The sequence below is a fragment of the Atractosteus spatula genome, chromosome 12 (assembly GCF_055471065.1).
Source record: "Atractosteus spatula isolate fAtrSpa1 chromosome 12, fAtrSpa1.hap1, whole genome shotgun sequence".
In the NCBI taxonomy this organism is placed as follows: domain Eukaryota; kingdom Metazoa; phylum Chordata; class Actinopteri; order Semionotiformes; family Lepisosteidae; genus Atractosteus; species Atractosteus spatula.
Genome location: NC_142717.1, coordinates 45345708 through 45358804, shown reverse-complemented (window position 1 = coordinate 45358804; position 13097 = coordinate 45345708). Strand labels below are relative to the sequence as shown.

The 13097-nt window shown below is 41.2% G+C and overlaps 2 protein-coding genes across 3 annotated transcripts; both read left to right on the top strand.

Annotated features, from left to right (window-relative positions):
* The first annotated feature begins 2266 nt into the window (after positions 1-2266).
* On the top strand, positions 2267-2764 carry ferd3l (Fer3 like bHLH transcription factor). Its single transcript, XM_088928607.1, has one exon. The coding sequence runs from the start codon at positions 2267-2269 to the stop codon at positions 2762-2764; it is 498 nt and encodes a 165-aa protein (XP_088784733.1).
* A 7632-nt stretch (positions 2765-10396) lies between these two features.
* On the top strand, positions 10397-11872 carry LOC148823181 (twist-related protein 2-like). 2 transcript variants are annotated; one of them, XM_088929372.1, is made up of 2 exons: positions 10397-10860; positions 11424-11872. In XM_088929372.1, the coding sequence occupies exons 1-2, from the start codon at positions 10505-10507 to the stop codon at positions 11425-11427; spliced, it is 360 nt and encodes a 119-aa protein (XP_088785498.1). In that variant the 5' UTR covers positions 10397-10504; the 3' UTR covers positions 11428-11872. The 2 variants fall into 2 exon arrangements, with proteins under 2 accessions (XP_088785498.1, XP_088785497.1); XM_088929371.1 differs by having other exon boundaries at positions 10397-11032.
* Positions 11873-13097: the final 1225 nt, after the last annotated feature.

Below are 13097 nucleotides of genomic sequence, written 5' to 3'. Positions count from 1 at the left end.
TAAAATAACAGTTATATATAATGTGTATGCCTATCCCAATTCTAATAACTTAAGATGAAGTAACAAAAACCTGTTGTGATTTATAAAGCATAGGTGCACATAAAAGTCACACTCCCTATTCGCACTGCCTGAAAATCAGCCAACAGCTCTCAAGATCGCTGCCGAGAGGCTCTTAACCTTGTTATTTGTCATGCTTCCATGTGTATCATGTCTCACAAATAACCAAACCACAAGAGTCTCTAATGGGCCTTTGGGGGAGTTACATGACATTGGCAGAAAGAATGTGTAAATCTTCACTGTTATTGAAATTGTGTAGCGATTCTGGCACTACTTCTACAACAAGCTCTGTAATGGATAAAAAAAGCATAATATATGATCCCGTGAGGCTTAAGATGTTAGAGTGCATAACAGATTAAGATTTTAATTCCCGGTGCTGCAGAAAGATACATGTGTCAACTAGGATTAAATTAACATTTAACAGCTAAAAGACACCGTATCACAGAAAATCCAAACAGCAATGCTACTGCTATCATATTAATCGCTTTAACTTTTTGACCAGGTTAGATACAGGGTCAGAATCTGTAGTATACTTTGTAATCTGAACCAAAGTAAATACTGGACGTGTTTAGATGGTGACTAAAGCCACATTTCAACTTTCTGTTTCTCTGGACTAGAGCAATCCCTACAATACCTTCAGGTCAATACATTATTTTACGTAATTACAAGAGTGACACTAAATTGTAAAACCAACAGTCGAAGCAGTCGCAGTTTTTGTTGCAGTAATCTCACCTGCCTTTCCTCTGTGTCACATTAACATACAGTACTACCTTAATCATAGGATTCATCGTAACCTCCCACGAAAAATGGTTTAAAAAGTCAAATTAATCAAATCATACTGATGCAAATATTTTGTACACAAAGGTTGCCTTCACAAATACTTGCCTTATGATTTACAGTAGTATCTGAACTTCTTTCCTGCAAGAACCCCAAACGCACAGTTCACTGGTAGGCTAGCTCAATGTATTCACTTCAGTACTGGTGTTTAAATGCATTGGCACGGCTTTTGAATTTGCAGAATAATGTAATATTGTGCATGTCTGCTATGAATGTTATCATCAAGCTTCATGGAAATGGGCTTTATTTTTCAGACATTTACACAAAAGAATGACTGCAGGCAAGAGCTGGGTCATATGTTTGTGTCCTGTGCTTTTTGATGAATCATGCAGTAAGACATTTAACTAGACATTCAATTACAGGTTTCTACAATATGCTGTAAGTGTGTAACAGCAAGAAATGTTGCTGCAGTTGTTAATATTCATGGCTGGATCACAGATTAATATGCATTTTTGGTCTGCTCAAATCCGTTTTACAATATTCCAAAATAATGTTAATCTGCGTACATCACTTGTATAAAACACACATGTGAGAGTGATGGCTGATTACTTTCTCCTAATAATACTCAAAAACCACAGCTTAGACCGACCCTAGGCATATAGTTTAATACTAAATTGGATCTGAATTATAGAAAACTTGCAGAACTTTCTAAAGACCTTCCTGGGTGTCCCATACAGAATGGAAACTTGTTAGCTCTCCAGGGAACTGAGAAATATTTGCACTTATTTGCAAAATAAAGCTGACTCAAATAGTAACTGTTGGGGAATGTTCTATGTGGTCCCCTACATTGCTTCCTTGAGATAATAGAGGTCCCATTATTTAGCTCCCATTGCACCAGGATACTGAGTAAACACTTCGGGGTGACCCTTTGTAAAGCAGCTCCCCTCTTCAGAACATCATTAAAAGCTTGCATGCACTTGTAAGCGAATCGGTACCAAGGAGCTCATCCTCTTTAACACAATTCAGCCAAAATGCCTTTACAGAGATCTTGACTACTTCTGAAGAACTGGAAATAAGTTCGCTTGAAGTCGAATTAAAAAAAAATATTTAAAAACAGCAGGCAGGACCCGTGGTGGAGCTTTGCCAACAAGGAACTAACTTCATGGCTTTGACGGGATTTAACAAGTGAGAAACTCTCCTATTGATATCCACGCGCGCTGAAGTGTTGGCTGTCAGCTCTCATCAGCGTTAAGACGCGGTAAATCGTTGGTCTTTTTCAACGATTTCTTAATCCCGTTATCTCCTCCGTCATAAATACTAATGGCCTAACTGATAATATTTCATTGTATTTTGCCAGCCTTGCTGCTCTCAAGCCAGGCACTCGAGATTCATGCACATGCTTCCATCAGCATTCCCTACGGATCTCGAAGAAATGGAAGGAGCGTTCCTGGATACTCCAGTTATGGACTTCGTAACGGACGTCAACTTTCTGGACTTGCCTCTGCAGTCGCCCGGGCAGCCCAAACCGACCTCGGCCACGTCTTTACACGCCGCGGACCTGCGAGGGCTTTATTGCGATATCGCTTCCGTTCGTGACATTGGGGAAGGGCCGGTTCCTTTCGCTGGAAAGGTGTGTCTGGGCTCTCTGGGGATGGAGATATCGCCTGAGTACGACGTTGGCCCATTAACTGGCCGATCTAAAAGGAAACGCGTGATCACCACATCCCAGCGCCAGGCCGCCAACATCAGGGAGAGAAAAAGGATGTTCAGCCTAAACGAGGCCTTTGATGAACTGCGGAAGAAGGTGCCCACCTTTGCCTACGAGAAGAGACTATCCAGAATCGAAACTCTTCGGCTAGCTATTGTGTACATCTCCTTTATGACAGACCTCCTGAAGGAGAACGAAAGAGAGACCGAAAGCCGATCATGAAAAAAAAACGGCGGATAGCTTTTAATGACGGAAACAATGTGAATTAAGTTATGTTCATGTCCTTTAGGACATCCTCTTCAAAGATTTGCTATTTTTTTATTACAGACATACGGATATTAGATATATTTCCGCATACATATCATCATCATAAAAAGGACATTGTATACATGTCGTGGGCATTGCGACCCACACACGATGCGCGCTATTGCTGAATGTTTCATTTTTCGATTAATACATTTTAATTTGTTGAATATTGAATCAGCGCGTGAAGCTGGGGGCTATTAAAAGACTCCGAATTTAAGCCAGGCGATTTAAAATAATTTAAAATAATGGGGGAGGACAGTGCCTACTGTAGTGTGATCCAGTATTGTGGATTTACAGATCTGCAAAAGGTCATGTAAAATGAATACGTCTGTGATTATGCAATAAATTCTTCTTTTGCTTAATCTGAGTCATACCAAAGGTGGTTTGGTGGCTCATGGTTTTAGAAGTGCTGCGCGAATGCATTAAATGTAACCACAGGCGTAAAATAATGAAGGCGCGAAATTACCATTATGCTGTATGTTTATAGTGGGAGTGTTTTTCGTGATATCCTGGCTGGGGTTTCGCTGGAGTATTATGGAGACGTGATAATAATTCGCAGAGAGAAATTGGGATAAAGCACCCGTGTTTATCTGAATTTCTAGCTTATTCGGTTGTACTGTACGTCAAATGTTTTGAAGCAAATAAAGGTAAAGAGAGGTTGGCTCCCACGTAATTTATAATTAATTCCAATTCCTTGTTTTCTAACACATTAGTATCCAACACACAGCTTTGTTCTTCAAATCAGTGTTTAGACTAGCAAGGTTATTATTTCCCAGAACAACTCAGCTCAATCGATAGTTTCCCTTTTTGAAGCGAGAGATCTCTGCTACATTTTCCAGCCTACATGTTCGCTTTTTAAAAACATTATGCTCCATTAGTTCAGGCTGTTTTGAGAACCGCCCATGTTATTGTCATGGGCTTCATTTTGTCATCAGCGCGCCTCATTTGCGGTTTATGAAAGGTTTGATATGGACCGGCATTGGAGGATGATTCCTGAGAGACGAGGACAAGGGAACATCCCTAGAGAGTTAAATTGGGAAGAATCCTGATTTTTAAAGTAAGTCTGTACCGTGAAATGGCCAGTATAGAAGTACTGAAGAGACTACCGGCGTTTATTTTACAGGATTAATTGAAGGGATCACAATTGTTTCAATTGTGGTATTGCCGCGGACAGAAAAAAATAGTTTACAGCATAAAAAGAAAATATTTTTGTGATGAATTGGAGAGCAAATTCCCCACACATTCTTGCGTAAAAACGACGTTTTGTCACATTTATCACATGTACATCTACATTTTCTATAGAAGCAGAAGGAAAATGTTTTTGTACAGTATGTACCCACATCAACTGACATCAACCCGTACTACAGTACACATCTACACTTTACACACAGTGTTCCTGTGAAATTAAACACTTACTATTGTTAATTTGAAAGAGTAGATGGAGACCTTTATCAGTGCTTTAGTCTAGTTTCAATGAGCAGACAGTTATCTAGTAAGAAGAGTCAAGATATTAACTTGAAGGGCATCAGAGAAATGAATACGACAGGGTGTTGTTCAGCTGTAGTCATACCACACTTCTAGGTGGTTTCTGAAAGACTGGCTTGTAAGACATACTCAGGCATCCAGCTACCGAAAGACGGACACCTTTGAGCAAGGATTTTCAGTTACGGTACCAAATTACTCTGTATCTGTGGTCTTTTACGTTTAAGCTCTATTATTTAATTAAACATTTCATTTAAAATACATTTAGTGTAATCAGACCTTTTGCGATTTTTTATTATTAACTACAGTATTTAGAGATTGTAAGGTACTTGCGGAATTTCGAAAGTCACTTAAAATCTTCTGCTTTGCAGAAAACTGGAACAACCATAAACATCAATAAAAGAAAGGTACTGTAGGTCGCTCGGAACAAGAACCGACAGCTCCGGGGTTAATATAACCGGAATGAAAGAGGGTTATAAAGGACTGGATGAGAACCTCGATCGATTAGCTGAAAGAAACGAACGACACGAGCCGAATTAACTATTTTTTTCGTTTTGAATACTGAATTGCCAGTTTTACAAAGAGCACGTCAAATAATATTCATGAGCTTGAAAGATACACGTCTTCCTGGGCCAAACGGTGAGAAGGAATTGTTACAGCTCCTACCACCTGCGATCTAAAACTGTTACACTGTATTTGCCTTGATAGCTGAAAATTAAATTCTCATGCCCTTGTCTGGATATCTGACGCGTGGTACTTTGCAATTTGTGCAAGGTTTTGAAATGTTTCCTTTAACAATTAACATTTTAAAGGATGTTTATTTTAACTTGGAAATAAATCATGGTCCACGCCGTGATTTCCAAAAGCTGTGCAGCTACATTTTGTAACAAGACATCTCTAAATGTTCCATGCTGTTAGTTTTTGTTTTCCACGTAAATAATTCCATACCTCATAGGAAAACAACATGAGTAGATGTCTCGGACGTGGAATGTCTAATTATTTTAGCGAAATACTAAACTGCGGTTTAAAGGTTGGACAGTGTTTCATCTAGGCAGCCAAAGCAGGAGACAAAATGAAAGTCTTGGTACTGTAAATGGTAAAGGGGTTTTCTGTATTTTTCCTTCTAAACAATATCACTTAGGTTTACGGGAAATGCGGGAAAGGGCACACAGAAAGGCTGTCATACAATCTTGCGGAACATATCTAGAAATCTCGGTTCGGATTTTGGAGAATTCGGAGTAGAAGTTCCAATTTAATGTACAAGTTATTTCAACGTTGAATGACTCGATGTGATTGTAGTTAACGCGGTTAGCGCGCTAGTTTTCTGAAAGAGAATTAGAGGAATAGATAGCCTTATTAGACCTTACTAGCTCTCCCCGTACTGATTGTTTGCATAACACAGCGCGGGCCTGATCTGCTGTCCGATCCGATACTTCATCAAAATAGCGACATTGTATCTTGTTTCCCCACTGATTTTCTGTAAATGTGGTACAGACACCAGACCTCTGCGGCAGACGAGGGTGTGTGACTCAGGGCCTGTTGAGGGCCTGCAGCCTTGGCACGTGTTGCCTTGCTCCGTTTTGTGCTTAGTGTTCTACCTCGCAGTTTCATTATCAATGTCAGTCCAAGGTGATGCAGGTACTGTCATTATACATGTCACTCCCCTGCATTAAGACACGTCCCCCACCAACGCTAGCTCCACCCTGCACACACACCGCGAACGCTTTGTCTTACACAGTCACAATTAAAAACAAGGGAAGTCTCGTCAAGGACTGTACCTCATTAACACACACTTAGAAGTGTGTCCATTAGAAGCGAACATCCTGTAACAGGGCTCAGTGCAGTAAGCATTTCACTGTAGTGGCGCAGAGCAGAGCTACCGCTGGACGGTTTCATCTGGAAAGAGTCAGAAAAGAGGTACACAACCGTCCTCAAAAGCAGACGCAGAGGGTTTGTGCTGGGCGCATAAAGGAGTCACATACAGCAGCAGTTTCTGCAGACGTCCGATATCAATTTTCTTTATACTTTAAGGCTGCCTTAAAAAGCTTTTTTTCAACAAAGGACATAAGGTTATTCCTTTCAATATTCTTAACTAAGAGAATACGTTAAAGCCTCAACTCTCGTCTACGTGTTTCAGGTAAGAAGGGCTCCGAGCACGCATAAGCATCGCCACTGGTTTCGATCGGTTCTTCTGAATCGTCACAGAACGTTCTGCTGTGTCTCCGCCGGGGCCGTCTGGGCCAGGAACACAACTCGCCCTCCGTCCGCCCCAGTAGTACCAACTGCCTCTACAGATGGCTCTCTGTGCGCCGAGCTCGGCTTGGTGGCCATGGCAACCGCTAAACTAGGGACTATAAACACGAAATATCCTTGTAATGGATTGCCGGAGTTCGCTCAGACTTGCTAAAATAGCACGCTCGTGAGGATGATTTTAATGTCATGATCATTTTTTAATGTTGTTTTATTGCATTTAATGGCAGTTGAAATCAGTAGAAAGTGAATAACAAGCAGTTCTCTTCAATTCCACCCCTGCTGAAAATAGTGCCACTACTCCACTTTGACATAAAATGTTACTTACAGCATATTTCAAGTCTATTACAATTTATAAATAACACTGATCTTTTGTACAATTCTGTTCTTTTAGAGCATTAAGTATATCTTGTGTTTTGTGATGTCACAAATACTCTGCAAGTATGAACAAATTATTTAGTTGGGGGCACACACTTAAAAACTCACAGATCCTCAACCCATTACGCTAATGCAACTGCTGACAACTAGAAATTCTGTCCTAAATTCAGCATGACCACATGCATGCAGGCCTAAAAAACCCGATATTTTAAAATAAGAGCTAATTGAGTGCATTTGTTTCAAACTGGTTCTGCAGTCAGTGAGGCAGCCACTGCCTTCGTCTGTATTAGGACTTTAAACTGACAGTGTGTCCTACGGTGTCTTTCAATCACTGCTTTTCTCTGCCATTAGGGTTCCTCACCTTTGACTCTAGTGTGATGTTGAGCTTCCTGTATAAAGATTCCTTTTCAAAGACTTCATTTAAAAAAAAAAGAAAAACATAACCTATATTTATTTACATTAAGGCAGTTTTGATTTCACATGTAGGAAATAGTGGCTGGGTACAAGTAAATTAAACTAAATTTAAATGAGTTCAAGAGCAGCATCACTCTCGTACTCTCGTACAGAATGTGTCTGTTTCCCACACGGTGTTATGCAATACTGAAGAAGGGTGTAATCATTTCTGTCTCTTGTGTGCTTTGGTTACTTGCGGAATTTGGTCTGTAAGGAGCTTTTCTGGAAGGTGAATCAGATTATGAAAAAAAAAACATTTTGGCAAAAATCTTAAGTAGTATTTTTACCACAAAGGAAATTGCAGTAGGATTTCATTTTGAGAATTATAGAAAAAAAAATGAAGAAAATAAAAACACATTTTGGCGAAAATTCCTCAGGTGTGTAAATGTGCTGCATGCCTGCTTTGAGAGATTTTTGTCAGCATTTGGTATCTATTGCGATAATATTTTCATCGAGGTTTTAAAATAAATGGTTGAGTCGAAATTTTGATCTTTTTACCGAAACGCTCTTTCTTTGTTCATGAGCGGATCGGCTGGATTCCTCTCTAACATGCAAAACAGCACTTCCGCAGCTCGACATGAAAGTCCGTCAGGCCAGCTTTGAGCAAATTGAGGTTTTTATCAGTTGTGAAAGTTCTGTCAGAAAGTGCCCTTTCACTTTTCTTCTGCTCTGACAGATACGTGGGAAATCGCGCCCTCTCGTGGTCGGCGATGATGCCTGCAAGCCACTTCCTTTCCCTTTGCTCCTCTTTCCTTTAACCCCGTTCTGTTCAGGAAGTGTGTGCAGTATGACAACACACGCTAATCACTTCAAGTAGTTCAGAAGATAGATGCACACAAGCACTACTGGAACTCGTACTTAATTTCAGGGAATAACCTCAGTTTCTCCAAGCTCTCGCGGAGGAGGACTACGGTAGTTAAGTGTAAGGATGAAGACCCATTTCAATAGACGAGCTCCACATCCGTCAGCTGGGTCGGTTACTCAGTCGGTCGGTTGGCTGGTTGAACTGCTGAGTGGCAGGACGCTCAGAGAGCTGTCGTTCAAAGCTCAGCCCAATGTGGGTTTATACAGAGACGGACAACCTCAAATAGAGGTCATACGAGGTCACAGGGGCGATGCCCTGCCTCACTAGGAGCTACTCTGACCTTTTCTGTACGGGGCTATCGACGTAGCCCCCCGCCCCCCCACCTGAAATTTACCTTTCAAGCGCTTTCGTGGCACCTACAGTTTCGTATTTGGCGGGACTGCAAGCAGAAGCCCACAGCCCCGGTGTGCAACTCGCGGCACTCCTGGGGTAACAGTCGTGGAGGTGAATGGTTTGCCAATCAGGCGGTTTCACACAGCATCCGTTGACATTAAAGCGTTTTATGTGTTAGCTGTGGGTGCCTGCTCTCGTATCTCTCGCCAGGTAGTGTTTGTTGGTGGTGCGCTGCGGCCTCTCGGTGTGAGTGTGAGCAGCCGCCGCCGGTCTGCCCGCCGGTGTGCCCAGCCCTTACAGGGAGAAACCCGGCTCAGCGGGCTTGGGAGAGACGCTACACCTATTTTTTTTTCCAGGATCGTGGTATAACCTCCGCACACCCCCGCTTCTTTTTGGTGGACAGGTTTTTATTACTCACACTAGCACCTCTCTGAGCGACTCTCTCGGAACTAATAAATGAAAATAAATGTTGCGGTCACCTAGTGTCGAGGTGGAGGAACTTTGCAGGTCGCCTACTGACAACTGAAATAACCTACTGAAATAACCTCTTTCAATAATAATAATAATAAAAAAAATAAAAGTGCTTTATCAGCAATTCAGCAATAAAGAACAATATTTTCCTTCTTTCATTGTTGGCAACTGCTTCATCTTCAAAGGGTTGTCATTTTACTTTTATCAACATCATTCTCATTTTGCTCCTGTGTGATTCTTCTCCTTCTGTGTTGTCTGTTGTAAATAATAGTATAATAACTTTAAATATTATCTTTTGTCAACACAGTCTACAGAGGACACAATGTCTTTACAGCTAGTAACAGAAAATGCGGGTGGATATTGCATTCGCCTTGTACCCTTTCAATCACAGGAAGGCCAGTTACACGGGAGGAGTTAGAATGCACAGCTGCTAATTAAATTGACTATCCAGTACCAAACAACTGATTTCAGTCTCGATTACCAGCTCTGTTAATTCGAAAGAAGGCCGAAACGGGAGTGTATTGAAATAACCTCTGGTTGGCATAGCCTGAACACAAAATAAACAGTATTTGTGATTTCCATGAATAATGACGTTTATTACACCTAGAGTGACATTTCGTTTGACAATATTAGCTAGAAGACCATTACATTTTGTTTGGCTGTATCTATTGTTTGTATGTATACAGACCTTTGAAAGAACATGCTAACTATGTCATTACTAGAATTCAATATAATTAGTCATACCATTCGCACTTTATATTATGGTATTTGAATCTATTTATGTTTACGAAACCCCTGCGCCGGTGATAACATCATCTTAACACGACCCTCTTGGCCTGCTTTGCTGCATAGATACGTGGGGCCGGCATCCAGGCTCCTGAGATGTCCGTTGATTTAAGTTTGCAGCAGCAGCAGCAGTATTTCTGACTATAATCGTACTGTGGAATCGTAACAGCTGGTAAATATCAGTCTTGTGCTATTTGCTCCGCGCCGAAGCCGGGGAACAGCTTCAGCGCCGCCTGCGCGTCACTCCAGGTGAAATAAAGCACGGAAAGCGCGTGTGAAATGTCCCTTTTATACAGTAGGTCCCCCCTTCTCACTGGCATTGTTGACCAGGCTGCTGCGCTACTCTGAAAGGGCTGCATCTTGAAAAACGGAAACTTTTTCGGTGGTTCCTTGGACACCTCCGTCCTTCTTACTCGCGTCATTTGCTTTCTTGACCAATCGCATCATTCTCCCAACACTTAGCGCCGTCCAGGCTATAAGAACTCCCAAAGTTTCCAAGAAGCCAGAAACACCTCCGTGGCTAGGACGCCAGAGTACGGATATTTTAACTGACTTTATATAACAAGGGACTGAGGTCTCCAGTTTTAAATTAATGAAATAAAGAAGCGCGATCTTGTGTCTTTTCTAAGTGGAAGCTGATGTTTGAAGAAATGATGCAAGAGGAATCCAGCTCCCCTGTGTCTCCAGTGGACAGTCTAAGCAACAGTGAAGAAGAGCTCGACAGGCAGCAGAAAAGATGTGGGAGGAAAAGGAGATCGAGCAGGAAAAATGGGGAGGATTCAGATAGCCCTACCCCTGGGAAAAGAGGAAAGAAATCCAGCAGCAGCAGCCCGCAGTCTTTCGAGGAACTTCAGACCCAGCGAGTCATGGCTAATGTGCGCGAACGCCAGCGAACGCAGTCTCTCAACGAAGCCTTTGCCGCCTTGAGGAAGATCATTCCCACCCTTCCTTCAGACAAACTGAGCAAAATTCAGACCCTCAAACTGGCTGCCAGGTACATCGATTTCCTCTATCAAGTACTACAGAGCGATGAACTGGACTCCAAAATGGCAAGTTGTAGTTATGTGGCTCATGAGAGACTAAGCTATGCCTTTTCAGTTTGGAGAATGGAGGGCGCCTGGTCCATGTCTGCATCTCACTAGCGTCTGTGAAACTAGGCTAACATGGTATGCCTCTTTTCCTCAAACATATCGTAACTTTTGTAACATTACATTTGTAACTTTTATAGATTACAGAAGCAACAGACCTTGAGTTTTTAACTCATTTGGTCGCCTTGGTTTAATTGCTTGTACGCTGGCGAAGTGCCTTTTTTTCTCCCATTATTTTTAATTGATCGAAACAATGTATTTTTATGATGACGATCGTCAGTATTGAAAGAGTTTTGTTCTTATGTAATAACGTTTTTTTTTCTTTCTCGGTGACTGCCAGCTAGTTTCCATTTTAAGGTTTCCCTGCGTTAAATGTCGCTACATGTTAACATTGCACAGGCCACGAAAACAAATTTGGTCACGCGTGGATCTCTGTCAAATTGTCTCTGACTTATTTTGTTCTTTGCAGGTGACAACTGGTGTCCACTTACCCACCCGTGATGGGGACTCTCGAGTCTGAAGCTGGATATGTACAAAGCTGCGTTTTTTGGGGGGAAATACGAAAATCTTCAACCCAAGAAGGCAGGGCGGGGAGCACTTAGAGACAACGAGGCGACGGACACCGACCAAGCACACGTGCGACTTCACGGTCACAAACTCGACATTCTGATCTGTGTTTGAAACATTTCTGTCTGACGATGAATGTTGGAAATTTATTTCATTATGCATGCCTTTTGACCAGCTGTGCCTGTGTTCTATGAAGGGGGTGAAAAAACAAAGGATAAAAAGCATCGAAACTTTTCATTGCTAGGCTGTCGATGAAAACTGTCCTATAATATAGTCTGACACCTGGCTCATACCTGTGCAAACCTTTTTAAGGTTTTTTTTTCCTGAAAATACATTTATTTATTTATTGATGACCCATGTTATAATGCAGAATAGATCCGGTGTCTAAATGCATTCTTATTTTTATGATTGTTTTGTAAATATCTTTGTATATTTTTCTGCAATAAAATAAATATGATTTTTAACAGTACGTTTTGGTCACCTTTAACTTATCGAGCACAGAGCAGAGATAGAGGTAATAAATTAGGTGATAAAGACTATCCTGGGACGCAGAAACAAAGAAACGTGGGCAAAGTTAAACAAGCAGCGGTGACAGACAGATGATCGCTTCATCTTGATAACGTGACGCGAATTAGTCTTGGGGCTGCAGTCCTCTATTCACATCAAGGACAGGAATCCTACACGCGTAGGTCAGAGAAATAGATTCGATGGACTTTGGGAAATATTTAGGAAAATATAAACTGGTAAACCTCAGCAGCCTTTCCGTGAATCGCATGTCAGAACTTCAGCAGTTTCTCTGTCGGAAGTTCACACGGGTATCTGTACTTAGAACTAGGGGCAGGATGGTTAAAAGCTTCTTTTTTTTTAGATTAAGGCATTCTTGTCCTAACTCCACACATATTGGAATGTATTTATTTTACATGAAAATAGTCATGTATCTGCCTGTTTTTAGCCTCAACAGAAACAGTTTAGCGCACATTGAACAAAATAATTGCTAGTACGGATACATGTTGATATCCAATTCTCTGAAGTTTTGTATCTATTAAAAAGATTTAAGTCTTTATGAGATGTAACTTGACTTTAAAATTTAATTTGACGTGTCATATCTTCGCTTTAGAAGCATATACTGATATATATAGTTCGACTTCGATTTTTGGCAAAACATGAGCTGTTAACGGCGACCTCATTCGAATGTTTTGTATTTGCAAAATCTTTATTTTTTAAAATAGTGAAATGCATTTAGTTTAGTGATGTGCAAGACGGAGAAAACAATGGCTTACACTTTGATATATAACAATGCCAGTATTGTAAAATAACAACCAATCTCGCAAAATTGGTTATACGCGGTGCCACTGGAGATCAGATCTCGGCCCTGCAGTTTTCGGGATGTTTGCGCGCCTTTCTGTGCCTTGAACTGAACCCATGGGCGCTAGTATTAGGTTTTATGTTTGTGTTGCCAGTCGCTGTCTTTGACACTTTATAATACATAAAAGACTAGTAAGACTATTCCGCGTTCATTTTAAAAAGGGGGTATTCAGATGGGATCAAATGGTTAAAAGCAACATTTTTTTTTCAA

Coding starts and splice junctions, on each gene's coding strand:
- ferd3l (XM_088928607.1), top strand. CDS start 2,267: ATGGAAGGAGCGTTCCTGGATACTCCAGTTATGGACTTCGTAACGGAC.
- LOC148823181 (XM_088929371.1), top strand. CDS start 10,505: ATGTTTGAAGAAATGATGCAAGAGGAATCCAGCTCCCCTGTGTCTCCA.